Below are 19,121 nucleotides of genomic sequence, written 5' to 3'. Positions count from 1 at the left end.
TTTTAACTCGCTCACACGCGTATTTCATTCATGTATTCCTTACTATACATGCCCCCACATATGGCGTATGAAGATGGAAAATATTTATTGTATATTTTTGCGACTGAATGCAAAAATAGTCTACATTGATTGTATTAAAATTGGATAAACCTGATTTTTGTTCTGGAAAAACGGAAAATCGAAAACGACACATGTAGGTTACCATTACGTCTAGTTACAAGTCAAATCAGAGTGGTCCACAATTCCCACCAGACAGATCGGTAGAAGAATGCAGTTAACGTTTTCAATAAAGTGGGTTCAGCCGTTATATGGAGGCCATACCAAATCGGGAACCTATATAAACAATTTTATACAACAAAGATTGTTGTCAATTGCGAGAATTCAATACCAAATTGTCGTGGGTAAATGTGACGAGGAGTATCAAAATACCGAATATTGGGGGTACCGTTATATGCAAACCGTTTACCAATATACACAATGTCTTGACACCAGGTGTAGAATCCATTATAAATAACAAATAGCAAAACAATTCTATTTGAAAATGTCGCTTAAGTCGTCAAAACACCGAAAATTTGGAGGTACCGTTACATATGCGCTATAGGAAAACGTTGACCTAACTATTTAATGTTCTGCCACTGGAGCTAGAACTTACTACGAACTTCAAATACCAATTTTTAGACACATCTCTTAAAAAATGCGACAAAAAATCATAAAAAAATACCAAATATCGGGATCTACCGTTATATGGGGGCTATTAAAAAACATGGACTATGTATATAATGTTGCATCACCGGAGCTAGAACCCATTGCGAACTACAAGGGAGGTACCATTATATGTGGGCTATACGTAGACGTGGACTTGTTTTCATAGGCTATAGTACCCATTAATACCTTCAAGTACGAAATTTGAAACAATTCCGACGAATTCAAAGTTCTCAGTTGAAAATGTACTGGTAGTGTTTGGTGCCAAATAATGGCCAAGTCAAAACTGTGACCCAGACGCCGGAAATAGGACAGTATCAAAAAAACTCTACTGCAAATTTGCGACGTTTAGAGAAAAATATTTGAGGCCCTTTGTGTATGATTAGGGCTATATATAATGGGCCCTAAACAGTTTGGCCTGGGAACACAAAACCCTTTCGGGTTTTTGATCTACTAACTGAATACTATTCAGATTTGATTACTGTATACTATTCCCAGATTTGGGTTTTGCACAATGCCATGATTCATTGCTATTGCTCATAGACCCCCGTATAATGATACCTACGTTTTAAATATCTCGAAGGTTTTAGAAAATTTTTCGGAGGATATGAATTTTTTCTCACTAAATTTTCAATTGGATTTACCATTTTGCATTGTCTGCATATTGCAGTTCCTCTTTATATTTGGTATTTTACTGATTGCAGTCCCAATGAATTGGAATTTCGAGTTCTCATTGGCATGTTACTGCCAAATGAAAGGAGTAGATCCACGTTTTAATGTGACCCCTATTTAGCTGTATCGGCCATTTTTTGATCACAATTTAACATCGTATTCTACGCTAATCTCATTTTCGTTAGCTTACACTCAGAATTCAAACAAACAAAAAAATGTTGACTTAAATAAAGCATGGAAAATTGAAAAAAATCATGGGATATTATTATTTTCTGCCTATTTCGAAATGGTGCAGTTATCAAAATCAGGCCAGCCGCTATAATCGTAGTAACTAACATAAACTTATTTTATATATTTAGATTGTAAAAAAATAATACTTTATTTTGTTCACAAAAAAAACGATTGAACTCAATATGAGAAGTCACATTGAAAAAAATCGTATATTATATATAATTGAGAAAAAAAGAACAAAATCTTACACTTGTTCGCGGATTTGTTACAGCAAATGGCTAAATGTCCTTACGAAGTTAGCCAATAGAATGGGCTATAATTTTGAAATTAGATTCCATTCCATAATTTTTCCCGATTTTAGAATATTTTGCAATGAAATAGTCTTTCTTTTCGGCATTTCTTAGCGATTTTAAAACAGTAATTATTCTTTAACTTTGCTGTGACCGCATTAAATTATTTAGACATCACCTATTCAGTTTCGCCACTACAAAATTTGGTACCACAATTCAATGTGACCCGCCTGCAATTTCCGTTCCCAAAAAATCGTTAATAAATCCAATCAAATTGAAAAAAACCGTTTGTACACGATAAAATATTAATTTTTTTATATCTTATCCTCTTCTGAAATGATATAATTCGTATAGTTCCACTTACCCAATAAATACACAAAATCTATAAATAACGGGTTTGTCCGTTGTCGCTTCATACTACCCAAAAAAGACTATACATCAAATTAGAATCCAAAAAGAAAAAACACTACAAATGTACATCCGGAAATAGTTAGTAAAAATGAAAAAAAAATTGTGATGCAAAATAAAAGATTACTATTGTACATTCCAAGAGTCAAAGAGGAATAGTTTCAAAATCATCATTCCGACAATTCCGAATTAGACTGAATCGTTAAAATCACACCAGCGGTTCTTCAGTTATAAGCGTAGTAACTAACACAACTTTCTTTTATATATATAGATCAGGTCTAGGCAGAGAATTTGCCTCTCTATACACAGTGAAAAATATTTTTTAGTTTTATACCCTCCACCATACTATGGAGGGTATATTAATTTTGTCATTCCGTTTGTAACTCCTCGAAATACTCATGTCAGACCCAACAAAGTATATATATTCTTGATCAGCGTAAAATTCTAAGACGATTTAGCCATGTCCGTCTGTCTGTCTGTGTGTCTGTCTGTCTGTCCGTCTGTCTGTCTGTTGTAATCACGCTATCTTTCGAACAAATTGAGATAGAAGGCTAAAATTTTGCACACATGTATATTTTGCCAGTAGGCAGGTTAAGTTCGTAAATGGGCCATGTAGGTCCAAGTTATCATATAGCCCCCATATAACTGTACCTCCCGATATTCAGTATTTTTATGATTTTAGCGACATTATTCGCCGGAATTGTTTCAAATTTGGCATTTGAAGTTCGTATTGAATACTACAGCCTAAAACAGAAAATTATCTGTGCAGGTCCATGTCTTCGTGTAGCCCCCATATAACGGTACCCCCGATATTCGGTATTTTTATGATTTTTGCGACATTGTTTACCGGAATCGTTTCAAATTTGGTATTTGAACTTCGTAATGGATACTACATCCTAAGTCAAAAAATGAGCCATGTAGGTCCACTTCTTCATATAGCCCCCATATAACGGTACCCCCCCGATATTCGGTATTTTGATGATTTTAGCGAAATTATTCAGGGAAATCGTTCCAAATTTGGTGTTTGAAGTTCGTAATAGATACTGCAGCATAAAACAGAAAATGGGCCATATAGGTCCACGTCTTCATATAGCCCCCATATACCGTACCCCCCGATATTCGGTATTTTGATGATTTTAGCGACATTATTTACCGGGATTGTTTCAAATTTCGCATGTGAATTTCGGAATGGATACTTCAGCCCATGCCAGAAAATTGTCTGTGCAGGTCCATGTCTTCGTATAGCCCCCATATAACGGTACCCCCCATATTCGTTATTTTAATGATATTAGCTAGATTATAAACAGATTTTTCTTCAAGTTTCGCATTTAAATAGTGTAATAACTTATGACAAAAGTTGCCTATGCTGGCCCACGTCGTCGTATAAGCATTCGGTATTCTTAATATTTTAACAGAATTTTTAACGGATTTTATTTATTAGAAAATGCCAAATTTGTACCAAATGGTGGAGGGTATTAAAAGTTCGGCCCGGCCGAACTTACAGCTTTTTTACTTGTTGTTATTATACCCTCCACCATACTATGGAGGGTATATTAATTTTGTCATTCCGTTTGTAACTCATCGAAATATTCATGTCAGACCCAACAAAGCATATATATTCTTGATCAGCGTAAAATTCTAAGACGATTTAGCCATGTCCGTCGGTCTGTCTGTGTGTCTGTCGGTCCGTCTGTCTGTCTGTCTGTCTGTTGTAATCACGCTATCTTTCGAACAAATTGAGATAGAAGGCTAAAATTTTGCACACATGTATTTTTTCCCAGTAGGCAGGTTAAGTTCGTAAATGGGCCATGTAGGTCCAAGTTATCATATAGCCCCCATATAACGGTACCTCCCGATATTCGGTATTTTGATGATTTTAGCGACATTATTCACCGGAATTATTTCAAATTTGGCATTTGAAGTTTGCAATGGATGCTACAGCCTAAGACAGAAAATTATCTGTGCAGGTCCACGTCTTCCTGTAGACCCCATATAACGGTACCCCCCGATATTCGGTATTTTGATGATTTTAGCGACATTGTTTACCGGAATTGTTTCAAATTTGGTATTTAAAGTTCGTAATGGATACTTCATCCAAAGTCAAAGAATGAGCCATGTAGGTCCACGTCTTCATATAGCCCCCATATGAAGGGCTCACAGCTATACCGAAATAAGTCATAAAAACATAATTCAAAGATATTTAGAGGTAAAGTAAATGCACTTTCATTAATTTCTGGAAGGAATATTTTAGTCTACCAAAAGAAAATATAAAAGTCTATAATCATAATTAACTAATTATATTAATTTAAAATAAAAATAATTTAAATATATTACTAAAAAAATATTCAAAAACAAAAAAATCTACTTTGGTTCATTATTACTCTGAATAAAATTTCAAGGTTTCACAGCTAAAGCGAACCAAGTCAAAAAAAAATAAAATAAAGTGTTCGTTATATGACTAAATATAGTTAACTATAGTAATTAATTTTCCACTAGTTTCGGAGTTGTATCTGCAGGTGCTCCTATTATAATTGACAATCATTGTGAATTTTAGGAAAATAAAATAAATTCATTTTTTTTAAATAAATTAATTTTAACAGGGATAAAGGAAAATTTAAGGTTTCAACTATGGTAGAAATAAGAAGGTAAAGTCATGTTTACATTTTTATATCCATCACCATAGTATGGAGGGTATATTACGTTTGTAATTCCGTTTGTAACACCTTGCAATATACATTTTAGAACCCATAATATATTCTTGATCAGCATAAAATTCTATGTCGATTTAGCGAGGTACGTACGGCTGTCCGTCTGTGGAAATCACCCTGGCATCCGAACGAAATGATGTAAGTTGATAAAAATGTACTCAAATGTGTATTATGTCTGCAGGACTTTTGATATTGAAAATGGGCTATGTAGGCCCACGTCTTCGTATAGCCCCCATATAACGGTATCTCCCGATATACGGTACTATTACCGGAACTTTTTCAAATCAATGACTGCAAATTGTCTGTGCAGGTCCACGTCTTCGTATAGCCCCTAATATACGGCTACATTCGGTATTTTTAAGATTTTAACAGAAATTTTAATGGATTTTAACCTTTTGCAAATTTCCAAATTTGTACCAAATGGTACTTTTTTTACCTTTTTTTTAAGTTATGCGTTTGACAACATCTCATTGTCAAAATGTATATTTATAAATCCATTGTACATACAAATCAGAGATGGGAACCTGCTATCTAGGCAGGGAAATTTGACAGAGTAAATTACACAAAATGCCGAGATGGATATGCTTATATGAAATGACTTTACCTTCTTAATTTTACCATGGTTTCAACAAATATTTACACATAAAAAATTCGTCATTTCCGTCTTAATCATTTTTGGGGCTGGCAAATATTCCTCATTTTCATTACTGGAAAAATCACTTGCACTGCTATTATTACTATCCATTTATAGAAAACACAGATTTTTTAATATTGCTGAAAACTGAAAGACAATAAACACGTGCTCACTAATAGTACTGATTCAAAGTGAAACATACTGACTTAGTTCATTTTTGCTTTGAAAAAAAGTCGAAAATGACAGTCGTTGACTTAGGTTTTTTACTGTCATCATTGGAACGAAACACTTTTTGACATTGTGCTTTACAGGGTAAACAGAGTTTCCATATACGGGGACATTGGCACTAATTTCGGCATTTTCTATTTTTCATGACTTGGTTCGGTATAGCAGTGAGCCCTCCATATAACGGTACCCCCGATATTCGGTATTTTAATGATTTTAGCGACGTTATTTACAGGTATTGTTTCAAATTTCGTATGTGAAGTTCGTAATGGATACTTCAGCCCATGCCAGAAAATTGTCTGTGCAGGTTCACGTCTTCGTACAGCCCCCATATAACGGTACCCCCCATATTCGGTATTTTGACGATTTTAGCTACATTATAAACAGATTTTTCTTCAAGTTTCGCATTTAAATATTGTAATAATTTATGACAAAAGTTGCCTATGCAGGCCCACGTCGTCGTATAAGCATTCGGTATTTTTAAGATTTTAACAGAATTTTTAACGGGTTTCATTTTTTGGAAATTGCCAAATTTGTACCAAATGGTGGAGGGTATTAAAAGTTCGGCCCGGCCGAACTTACAGCTTTTTTACTTGTTATATCTGTTTTCATATTTTTTGAAGAGCCTTCGAGACGTGGATTTTTTAAAGAATTTTTTTGAATAGCCTTCGGACATGGATTTTTTAAAGAATATTTTTTGCAGATCCTTCGGACCGTTGATTTTCTATAGAATATTTTTAGGAGCCTTTGGGACGTAGATTTTTTAAAGAATATTTTTTGAATAGCCTTCGGGAAATGGATTTTTTAAAGAGCCTTCGGGACATGGATTTTTTAAAGAATATTTTTTGAAGAGCCTTCGGGACATGGATTTTTTAAAGAATATTTGTTGAAGAGCCTTCGGAACGTGGATTTTTTAAAGATTATTTTTGTGGAGAGCCTTCGGGACGTGGATTTTTTAAAGATTATTTTTTGAAGAGCCTTCGGGAGTAGATATCTTTAAGAATATTTTTTGAAGAGCCTTCGGGACGTGGATTTTTTAAAGATTATTTTTTGAAGAGCCTTCGGGACGTGGATTTTTTAAAGATTATTTTTTGAAGAGCCTTCGGGACGTGGATTTTTTAAAGATTATTTTTTGGAGAACCTTCGAGAAATGGATTTTTTAAAGAATATTTTTGAAGAGCCTTCGGGAAATGGATTTTTTAAAGATTATTTTTTGCAGATCCTTCGGAACGTTGATTTTCTATAGAATATTTGTAGGAGCCTTTGGGACGTAGATTTTTTAAAGATTATTTTTTGAAGAGACTTTGGGACGTAGATTTTTTAAAGATTATTTTTTGAAGAGCCTTCGGGAAATGGATTTTTTAAAGATTATTTTTTGAAGAGCCTTCGGGAAATGGATTTTTTAAAGATTATTTTTTGCAGATCCTTCGGAACGTTGATTTTCTATAGAATATTTGTAGGAGCCTTTGGGACGTAGATTTTTTAAAGATTATTTTTTGAAGAGCCTTCGGGAAATGGATTTTTTAAAGATTATTTTTTGAAGAGCCTTCGGGAAATGGATTTTTTAAAGATTATTTTTTGAAGAGCCTTCGGGACGTAGATTTTTTAAAGATTATTTTTTGGAGAACCTTCGAGAAATGGATTTTTTAAAGAATATTTTTTGAAGAGCCTTCGGGAAATGGATTTTTTAAAGATTATTTTTTGAAGAGCCTTCGGGACGTGGATTTTTTAAAGATTATTTTTTGAAGAGCCTTCGTGACGTGGATTTTTTAAAGATTATTTTTTGAAGAGCCTTCGGGACGTGGATTTTTTAAAGATTATTTTTTGAAGAGCCTTCGGGACGTGGATTTTTTAAAGATTATTTTTTGAAGAGCCTTCGGGACGTGGATTTTTTAAAGATTATTTTTTGAAGAGCCTTCGGGACGTGGATTTTTTAAAGATTATTTTTTGAAGAGCCTTCGGGACGTGGATTTTTTAAAGATTATTTTTTGAAGAGCCTTCGGGACGTGGATTTTTTAAAGATTATTTTTTGAAGAGCCTTCGGGACGTGGATTTTTTAAAGATTATTTTTTGAAGAGCCTTCGGGACGTGGATTTTTTAAAGATTATTTTTTGAAGAGCCTTCGGGACGAGGGTTTTACTACACTTGTAAACGAAGGATTAAAAAAAAAGTCAAACAGACTGTGTTTATACAGATTTTAGTAAGGCATAAGTAACGCATAAGCGTGCCACAAGGAAGCCATCTTGGACATGCACTTTGTACATTATTTATAAACAACTTGCCTAATGTAATACGTTATTCTAAAGTCCTAATGTATGCAGATGACGTACAATATTTCTTCCATTTAATGCTGAATCTGATTAACAGCTTTTACAGTCCGACCTTAATAATAAAAATAAAAATGATAACCTTTTGGAATTTGTAATTAATTAAAAAATGCAAACATATGTCGCAAATTGCATCGAGTTACTATTTTAATGATTATTTAATCGAATCTGTAACATCTTGGATCATAGACTTGACTTCCGAGGGCATATTTCTCCGACTAATAATAAAGCATATAAAAGCTTGGGCTTTATAAAACAATGGAATAATGAATTCTTGGATCCATTAGCTTGTAAACAGCTTTTCATTTCTTTTGAGCGCTGCACCTTAGAGTATGGGTCTGTAATATAGGATTCAGGATATATAATTTATTCTAACCTATTAAAGTCCGTTCAAAAGCAAATTTTTCCTATTTTGTCTTCGTGGTCATGGATGGACCCAACAAACATTGCCATGTTATGAACATAGGTTAAACCTTATAAAGCTACCTACTTTCAAAAGTCGCCTTACGATGCTATATGTACATTTTTTATTAGTGGCTATCCATGGGAAGATATTGTTACACTTCAAATAAACATGCCATCCAGACCAACGCGAAACTATCAATTGCTTCATATAAATTATTATACTACAAACCATGGTACAATGAAGATAAGGTAGGCTAACTTTGAAAAAATTACAAGTAGAGAGGTCTACCTGTTTGGCTTGTAATGCTTGTAATTACTACCAAAACAATAAAAAACCAAACAACTTTGAATAAATAATTGAAAACCGCAAAAAATTAATGATCACGTTCTATATATCTTTAAAGGTTTATTTCGCTACAAAAACTGTAGATTTGGCATACGTTGCAATAAGCATTTTGAAAATACCCGAATTTGAATATTTTCTGAGCAATTTGTTATTATTGAAAAGAATACACACGCATAAACAATTAAAGTTGACATATTATGCCAAGAAAATAAATTGAATTAAAATCATATGGTAGTTCTGTCCTACCTTGATTTCATTGTACCGTGCTACAAACTATGTCAATAATGATCCTTTGCATCGTCTTTTCCTTTTATAATTTAATTGATTTATCAGAGAGTCGCGTCGTCGTCAGAGAGTCGTCTCTAAAACTGAAATTAACTTTGCACTTAAACAGAGTTTAGTTTCAAAACCTCTACAATTTTCCCTAGCATACTTTAAAGTTGCCTCAATTGTATATAGCAATTTAGTTTTTAATTTAGTCTGTAAGGATTTTGTAATCTATAAACATAAGAAAAATTTTATGGTTATTGTATTATTATTCTTCAGTTATTTTTGTATTTTGGGTCTAAATGTATCATTCATTTTCAATAGAACACATCAATAAAACAAATAATGATATGATCTACGAACAAACCAAATTATGAATTCTCAATTTGGGTTTTCCAAAAACACAATGTGAGTCCATGTTTGGTTTAGTCCATCCATATTCTAAGTATTAAAACAGTTTCTGACTGTATATTTTTATTGGTTTTAAATATTGGTTATCAAATTATAAGCGAATTATCACGTTGTATCATTTATAGCAGATATTTTAAGAGAAAATGTATTTTAATTAAAATTTCGTTACCCAATTTTTTGTCCATCACTACATCTAACAACTATCATTATGGGCCATGTTTCGTTTTATAAAAGGGACTAAACCGTTGTCATTTTTAGATGAAGCATAAACAGGGCATTCTAACAGTATTTTAAAGAAAATATTATAATTAAGGTAATGAATTTGAACTTTTTTAATTAAAATGATATTTTCACTGGGATCACTTTTTTTTTTTTTTGACCGAAACTGTATGTATGAGTAATTCGATAAGAACTATTTCGTGCACTGCTTACATTACGAAAGAAAAACCCTAGAAATGACATATGTATAAATAAATTATGAATAGATTATGGCCATTGCATTTGCCCCGCCCGATATACATTAAAATGGAGGTACCTTCGTATATCATAAAAAACGTCAATAAATTTTTGATACAATTGTCGTTATTATAAATATTACTGTCAGCCTATTTCCTTATCACATACGACATGAACACAAACAATCATATTGTATAGGCGCATTTATTATATTAATTGGGCCCGGTTTTATACACATCATCAAGGTACTAGCTAAAATTTGCACATCAGATAATTACGTAGGCTTTTAAAAATCACTCACCAGTATATATCGTTTGACGTAAGCATCTTCAGTTGAGTAGCTATTTCATAAGGGTTGTTGATATAAAAATGTGTCCAGATATTTGTAAAAAACGAATTGCCTTCTCATAAAAACAGAAGATACTCGAATAAAAAATCGGACGACTGTCGACAGATTTCTTTATAATCCGATTATTAATTCAGTGTAAGTTTTGCATTCTTTATGTATTTTTGCAATCGTGGGAGTGTGTGACTACCATTTGACCAAATGAACATTCAAAGTTATTTGTACGTGATAACATATGCATTTTGTGTTCCTCCCTTATTACGAGAACAAGACCTGGTATACATACACAAAACGGTTGTCTGTATTTATGGCCACACCATTTGTTCCTTAACGTTCGAAACAAGAAGAATATTTAAAAATACACACAATTTATTCGCTATAGTACTCAAATTCATACTCTGTCTAAACCCACCAATCACCAATTTTTAATTTTTTGATTTTTTAGGAATATGAACATTTTGTAAGCATTTTCAAATTCTATAACACTTGTTTTCCATTTCGGTAAATAACTGTGTTTCCGTCGTTCTTCCATTGAGAGCCGTCGCGACTAACTGTTCGTAGAGGAAACGATGAACAAGCATCTATAAATTTATTGTTGCCATTGTTCTCTATTGCTCGGGTGGGGAGTATGGCTAATTTTCTCAACCCCCATTTAAAAATAAGGGTTGTATTCCCAACGCACACCTTCCGAAGAGAGAGAGGATATAACTCTCAACAACGTCCAAAACATCATTTTCTAGTTCCTGGTTTAAACTGTTGTATTTTTTTCCTAATAGTATAATATACGACTCATTGCGACTTTTTGAGAGAAACGGAAACAACCCTTAACAGTCTTCATTTTGCACTGTAATTTGGTGTGAGCCCATGTCATAATAATAAACAAAACCTTTTCTCTTTTCCTATAGACTATATGAACTCTCTCTCGCTCATATTTTTGGACACCGCTGGCTATACTTTCTGTCTGAACAGTGTTGCCAGTATTTATTAAAAATGGGAGATTTTGTGAAGAATCGAGGCACAAAATAGGGATTTTATATACATTTTTTGCAATACAAATGTTAGCTACGGTTCTAATTTTGATATTTATTTTGATGCAACGCAAACATAACGCAGGCGCGTCACAAACCTATCATTATTCTTATAATGTATAAGAGAAATAAGGATATGTTATCCCAAAAATACAATAAAAAACAAATACTGATTAAAAGCAGAGATGCAACTAACAGTATATTTGTGTAGAGGTGACATCCTTACATTAGAAATGTTTCGGTTCAGTTGTTCTTTGAACCATGGTTCGGTTTTTTAAATTGTTTTTTCAGGCGGATCACCCGTGGTTTTCTTTCGGTTGAGTGTTATATGTAAATATACACATATTCAGTGCATTCCTACACTCCAAAATTGCCATATATTTAATGGAACATGAATTTAGTGCTTTCAGGGCTACATGACTATCGACATAGATAGTCACCGGACCGTTCAGTTCACTGTTTCTATTTCCCAGCAGATTTATGACTCTTTTTGATATTAAAGATTTATGTCTGGAATACGCTGTATTTGAAGGAGTTTCTGATATTTAGTTTAAAGAAATTTCTGGTAGAAAACTCCCGCAACTGTTTCACTCTCCATCTTTGACCATCGGAATAGACGGCTATACCTTTGAAAGGTGGGCTGTTCCGGGTCCAGATGTCAGGTATATGGATGTCAAGTAATTGAAAATTTAGCATAGTTGATATGTACTCATTGGATCTGACCCAAACATAATTGGAAAATACAAATAATGTAATAAATTGCATTACAACCAATCTACAATACAAAATTCTGTGGCCATTTGTATATGATTGAAAATTCATTGATATGATTTGAAAATTCATTTTTTTTATATATTTGGCTATATATCCTATAATGGTCTACGAAATCAGCATCTATTGAAAGTCAGCTGTGCTATTATTATGTACTAGTGACTTCGTCGGAAAGTGAATTTCGGTATTAAAAAATATTCGTGGATGTGTGGAAATTTTGAAATTTATCTCACACGAAACCTACGGAAAATTACGCTTCGATAGGTCTATAATTGTGACCTATAAAGCGATTGCAAAATCAGCTTTGGAGTATTGTAAATCACGAACTGTTGTATTACAACAAAATTTATCACGTTTCGGTGAAATGAAATGTTTCGATATACCGAGGGTTTTAAAACATTTTTTTGCGGGGATGTGGGTATATTAAATTAAAAAATAGAAAAAGATGTGATGAAACAATTGCGTCCTTTTATGATATTTGGGATTCATTGGCTTTAAAACACTATGCACAGCTTAAAGACCAAAGTATATAAATATAGGCGAAGAAATGCTCTCGCCGCTTATCATCGAACAAATTTGGATCAGCAGATGTCGTCTATGTTGTAGGATATTTGGCAGTTGAAAATTGTTCCATAATAAATGATAAGTGAAAATTACGTGATAAAAAAATACGTGAAAAATACGGGAAATTTGTCTTCGAAGTCGAGTAGTTGGACCACGTAAATCTGCATGTTGACTATGCAAAAGCGTGGCAAGAGCCACCTGCATAAAGAAATTCCGTAAAAAATTTTGTGGAGAAACGCGAGAAAGTTTTGGATCTGTCATTTGCACCAATATATATATAACTTTTATTAAAGGGTGAGCCAAATAACTTTCTGATCCATATAGAACACAACAGTTATTAGACCTATATTAGAATACGGTTCTGTTGTATGGAATAGAATCCGTGCAAAAACAATTTCTACTATTTTTACATTGGAATAGTAATTTTGTTTTGCCTTTTTATACTAGCAAGCTAAAATTAATTAGATTGCCTACACTTAAAAGTAGACGTATTATTTTGAACTCCATGTTTGTACTAAAAATATTAAATGGTAATATACCTTCAGATTTCCTAATCTCATCTATTAGAATTAATGTTCTGTTTAGATCTAGTAGATACTACCAATTAATATATACTGATTTTCACCGCACGAATTATTCAATGGGCGAACCTCTTAGTTAATTTATGTAGAGGTTATTAAATCTAGAATAATTTTATTTTTAAACAATTAAAATACATGTTTTATAATTTGACAACCTAGCTGATGAATTAGATTCTGTAGCTGATTTTCAATTTCCTACCAAATTCACATTATGATGCGGATCACGATGTGTACGCGATCCCTACGTAAAGACGGTTCGCCCCCTGGGTCAGCAGGGTGGGAATGTGAGCCGTGGGAACGTTCCATTAAAAAATAAAAACAAATCGATTAAAAAGAATATGACAATAAACCACAAATCAAAGAAAACATCAATAAGCTTAAATCATCAAATCCGGCAAATTTTTAGATTGACTGTAGTTGTAAGTCAATATTTACAACTTATATTAGGTTCATAAAAATATGTATGTGTATAATGTTGTAGTTGTTTTTCTTTTAAATTTGAATAACTGTGTGATGTTTTTTATTATATTTTGACATTTGCTAATCCGTTAGGAAACACATATCTGTTTTTTCACATAGGCCCCATATAACTGTATCTCCCATTATTCGGAATGTTTAAAGGTCAGTTTCCAGCGGAATAGCTAAAAATTTAGTATTTGGAGTATTGTCTATTTCCACGTTTTCTCATAGCCTCTATATAACGGTGCATTTCCATATTTGGCATTTTGATCAGTTTAGCCTCAGTTTCTAACATAATGGTACAAGATGCGGTAGTCACAGCTCATAATGAGTTAGGCCCGACTTTTAACAGCTTTTTACTTGTTTTAGAACAAGTTTTTAGGTAACAAGGTTGATCTGTTCCTGTAGCTACAAGAATATTCTAGTTTTGCAATTTTCTTCGATATTATAAAGGGATAATAGGTTAACGTAGTAAAAACGGCTACATTCTTGCAGTTCGGAACAGACCAAATAATTACTTGTTTGGAGAATGACTAGACTTGTCTTTTTCGGATTAACTATCAAAGTAAGAGCCTGTTCAGTGGAATTTACTAACTCATGTTTTGAGTTACCGACCAAAGTCGGTAAAATTAAAAAGCTAAAAATTAACAAAATTTGTCGATAAGTTAGCGACGAAAACAAAATAGTCGCTAAGACCTACCGATAGATACCAATGTTGTCAACTTTAACCTCTTTTCTATATCAAAATTCCAAAGTTACCTATTTTTTTCGGTATCTCAAAAAATAAGTTAGAGTATCCGACTATAGGAGACTTATTTTTCCACCATTTGCAAGTCAAATGGCAGACAAATAGAATTTTTGGTTTTCCTACGTACGAAAAAAGTAAATAAAATCAAATAAAAACTTTAACTCTGGGTAGCAATTCCGTGTCTTTCTTGAACAAAAGTTCTGTGAACATGTTATAAGCCTTTTTTAGCTTTTTACTGAACTATTCGCGTTACCTAAAATTCGACGTACTCAGTCGACGTTTTTTACCACACAAGTAAAACACATGTATTTATATGAATTTTACCCAAATACGTCGAACGCCAAAAAAGTTGTACATTTTCAACATTGATAATATGTGCGTGAAAATAAATATAAATTTAAATTCTACAACTATGATTTTTCGTTTACCAACACTGGTGTTCTCTCGGAGATAAATTTAAATTTAACTACATTTAAGTGAGAGTAAATTTAAATTTAACTCAAAACTGCTTGTTATGAAAACAAAATAAAAGTTACAACAATGAAAATTTTATAATAATAAAAATGTTATATAGATTTAATAAAAAATGCATAATTGCTGGAACTTTGTTCCAATATTAAAATTGGCATTCAAAACACTGCGGGCATAAATACCTGCAAATTGAAACAAACTAATGGAAAGTAATCAAGGATGCGACTTTGTGGTGTCCATATTTGGAAAGAGCATCGATGAGGCTCCTAGAACACTTATTTTGATAAACCAAACCCATCTGGAAATCCCACAGTGGCCAGACTTATATTTCATATGGTCACTGTAGGAGAAATTGGTTTGGACCCACTGTGGGAAAATGGTTAGGGATGCACCTTTATGGTGTTCATTTTCGGAAAGAGCATTGAAAATGCTCCTAGATCACTTATTCTTATAATCCAAACCCATCTGGAAATCCCACAGTGGCCAGACTTATATTACATATGGTCACTGTAGGAGAAATTGGTTTGGGCCCACTGTGGGAAAATGGTTAAGAAGGCACCTTTATAGTGTTCATTTTCGGAAAGAGCATCAAAAATGCCCCTAGAACACTTATTCTCATAATCCAAACCCATCTGGAAATCCCACAGTGGCCAGACTTATATTTCATGTGGTCACTGTAGGAGAAATTGGTTTGGACCCACGGTGGGAAAATGGTTAGGGATGCACCTTTATGGTGTTCATTTTCGGAAAGAACATCGAAAATGCTCCTAGACCACTTACTCTCATAATCCAAACCCATCTGGAAATCCCACAGTGGGTCCAAACCAAATGAAAGTAGTGCAATTTAAATTTAAATTTATTTTCACGCACATATTGACAATTGAATATTTTTATTTTTTTGAAAATATTATGCAAGCCACACACGATACAACTGGTTGTACAACTTGAAGAGGTTGTATTCAAGACTGTTATCGTTCGTTTGTTGCCCGGTAGTACGAAGTTGTGGTTCAGTTGAACAAAAATCTATTTTTTTTTTTATATTTGGCATGTTGTACCAACCGATTGTAACGTTTGTGGGCATGTCGCATACAATTTCATTATGTGTTTATTTTTGAAGAATTAACACCATTGTTTCGCAGATCAAAACGATACGAAATCAAATGAAATGTGTAATTTTTATGTATATATAAAATGGAATTTCAAAAATTAATAATAAATTAAAGCTATTGAGTCAATTATAGAACCTTTTTTTCCGGTGTCATCTTAACTCAAAAAAGGTCTACGATAAGTGAAGTTGTACAAAGAGGTTGTGCACTAAATTGTATCGTTTGTGACCGAAGCACACAATTTGAGTACTCTCCAAGTTGTACATCCAATTGTATCATGTGTGACCATGGTAGAATAATACAGGAAACAGCAAGTGTTGTTGTACAACAATCGTGACAACAAATTTGTTTTTTGTACGTAATACAAGCGTCAGAGTTATATGTCCAAAAATATAAAAAATAATCAATTTTCAATAAATTATTTTAATTTAAAAAATATACATTACTGGAATTTTGATTATTAAATTTAAAATGCAGGAACACAATTCCTCAATTATTTAATTTGAATGCTTTCATATCATTCCCCTGAATGTTAGCTGTAGATCCTAATCTCTCAACACTTCAAGCAATCGTGGAAAAGGCAACCAAACTGAAACCAAACTGCATACATACATAACGTATTCTACATTTTGCATTTTTAGGAAACATGAAATATACGACTATGTTACCTAATACTGTGTCGCTGCTTTTTAACGAAAAAAGTTTTCGCACCATCGCCGTTGAAGTTTTGTTGAGTACAACGGCGATTCCTTTATTATTAGGTAAAAAAATATCTTCGTTAAACTTGGTTAAAAACATCTATATTAAATAATAAAATTTTATGTTCAAAATATCAAATATTTAGAAAAGATGGTGTTTGTAAAAAAGGTGGAGGCGTCCTTATTGCAGTTGATACCAAATATACCACTAATTTAATTGATCTAAATGATTTTCTTGATATAGAATTTATTGGCGTTCCCATTGAATTGGGCAAATCTAAATTGTTTGTAACTTGCTCTTATATTCCCCCTTCATCTTCACTTGACATTTATAATCAGCATTTATCAGCAATAAATTTAATCACTGAAAAAATGAAAGATTCCGATCGCATTCTGATCCTTCGTGATTTTAATATGCCCTCCATTAGGTGGCTTCCAATGCCAGATTCTGAAGCTTTGATTCCTTTGCCATTCGAAATGAACAGTACCCAGTATACATTTGACGTTATAAATAATTTGTGTGACTTAAATCTTTATCAAATAAACAGTGTGAAAAATTCCCACGGCAAAATTCTTGATTTGGCGTTTCTAGCTTTATATATCTCCATGACTCACAGTTATGTAATTGAATAAAGTCAGTCCGACTCATTAAAAACTGTCCTTAATTACAAAAAAACTAATACCCTCATTACCCTCATTTCCTTCGTAAATTGGGCTTCTGTGTGCCAGTGTAACAGCCATAAAGATTTAGAATATGTAATTGATAAATTTTATGATATTTTAAATAGATTTAAACTGGAATGTGTTCCAACCACTAGAGTTAAAAATTCAAATAAATATCCATGGATAACCCCTGAGTTATCAAGTTTAACAAATTCTAAAAATAAGCTTTTTCGTAAATATAAAAAATCAGGCTTAACAATAGGCTACACTAATTACTCTGTTGCTAGATCTAAATATACTTTAGAGTCTCGTAGATTGTATAATCTTTACCTAGACAAGATTAAAAACAATTTTAAATCCAATCCTAAAACTTTTTATGATTTTGTTAATCTAAAACGAAAAGTTTCCTCAAAGCCCTCAGTATTGAAATATAACAATAAAGAATTTGTCACAGGCACAGATATTGCTGTATGTTTCGCAGATTTTTTTGCCACAACCTATTCCTATTCGTCTTGCAGAGTCTTTCTGATAATCCCGGAATATATGTAATCGATTTAAATAATTTTTCTTGACTAGGTTTCTTGATGTTGTTTGATGGTTTCATTGGTCACTGGCCGACATATAGCCTATAAAAGGTCGGCCAGTAAGCAAATCTACGTTTATTTTAAATTGTTGTCAAAAGTAGTCTTCTTGGCCAGCCTTATGTAGGCCTTGGTCTGACCTTATATATGCCATGACTACTGAGTTTATTTTCAAAATATTCTCAAAAGTAATCTTCTTGTCCGACCCACGGGAAAATTAAGATGGCAAATTAATTTCAGGTAAGAATATCCATCTCTGCATTTTCAGTATTTTACCTTGTCAAATTTCACTACAAAGAAAAAAGGCTCCCATCTCTGATATTTGTATATACAATCTATATATATAAAAATCAATTGTTGTTTGTTGGTAACGGAATCAGTTGAAAACGGCTGGACTGATTTGCACAATTTTTGTACAAACGTTCGTTATACCCCGAGTTAGGTTTTTAAAGAAAAAAATATTGACCACGCCTCCTTTTACGCCCACTATTACGATTTATCTAAAATCTTTATATTTGCCAAAAAAAGTAAAGATATCGGTTTGAAAATTATTACACGAGATGCTGTTGGCTTTCCATCCAACCCTAAGTACTAATTTAGCGGCTGAGGAACGCGCCTACTTTTAAATCTATCTCTCTATATGTAAAAGAAAGTTGTGTTAGTTACTACTCTTATAACATAAAGACCGCCGGTCTGATATTAACGATTTAGACAAATTCGGAATTGCCTCTTGGCAGAAAAGAATAAAATCCAAAAAAATCGCGCAAAAATATGAAATTTGAACATTTTCATTTTGACTTTTAAAATGTACTATAGTAGTGTTTTATATTGCATATTTTTTCCATTTTGACTCACTATTTTCGAATGTACATTTGTAGTGTTTTTTTTTAATTCTAATATGATGTGTAGGTTTTTTTGGATATTCGTAATACCCAATAAATACATAAAATCTATAAATAACAATTTTATCCGTTGTCGCTTTATATGAAAATTCTAGAATCGGGAAAATCGACAATTTTTCAA

The 19,121-nt window shown here is 32.8% G+C and overlaps 1 protein-coding gene across 2 annotated transcripts in view; it reads right to left on the bottom strand.

The window, feature by feature from the left end:
• The window catches only part of LOC101896486 (uncharacterized), a 92,602-nt gene that overhangs the window by 55,632 nt on the left and 17,849 nt on the right, over window positions 1-19,121 (bottom strand). The window contains exon 1 of one of the 2 annotated variants that reach the window (XM_059131720.1): window positions 10,384-10,968. The exons of the other annotated variant lie outside the window; for it this stretch is intronic. Within the exon in view, the coding sequence (XP_058987703.1) occupies window positions 10,384-10,409 (26 nt within the window). The 5' untranslated portion in view covers window positions 10,410-10,968. Of the gene's footprint in view, window positions 1-10,383; window positions 10,969-19,121 lie in introns of those variants that run through there. 2 annotated transcript variants of the gene reach the window in all.

The sequence above is a fragment of the Musca domestica genome, unplaced genomic scaffold (assembly GCF_030504385.1).
Source record: "Musca domestica strain aabys unplaced genomic scaffold, Musca_domestica.polishedcontigs.V.1.1 9, whole genome shotgun sequence".
In the NCBI taxonomy this organism is placed as follows: domain Eukaryota; kingdom Metazoa; phylum Arthropoda; class Insecta; order Diptera; family Muscidae; genus Musca; species Musca domestica.
The sequence above is the reverse complement of the archived record's forward strand: the minus strand, read 5'-3'. Positions and strand labels throughout refer to the sequence as shown.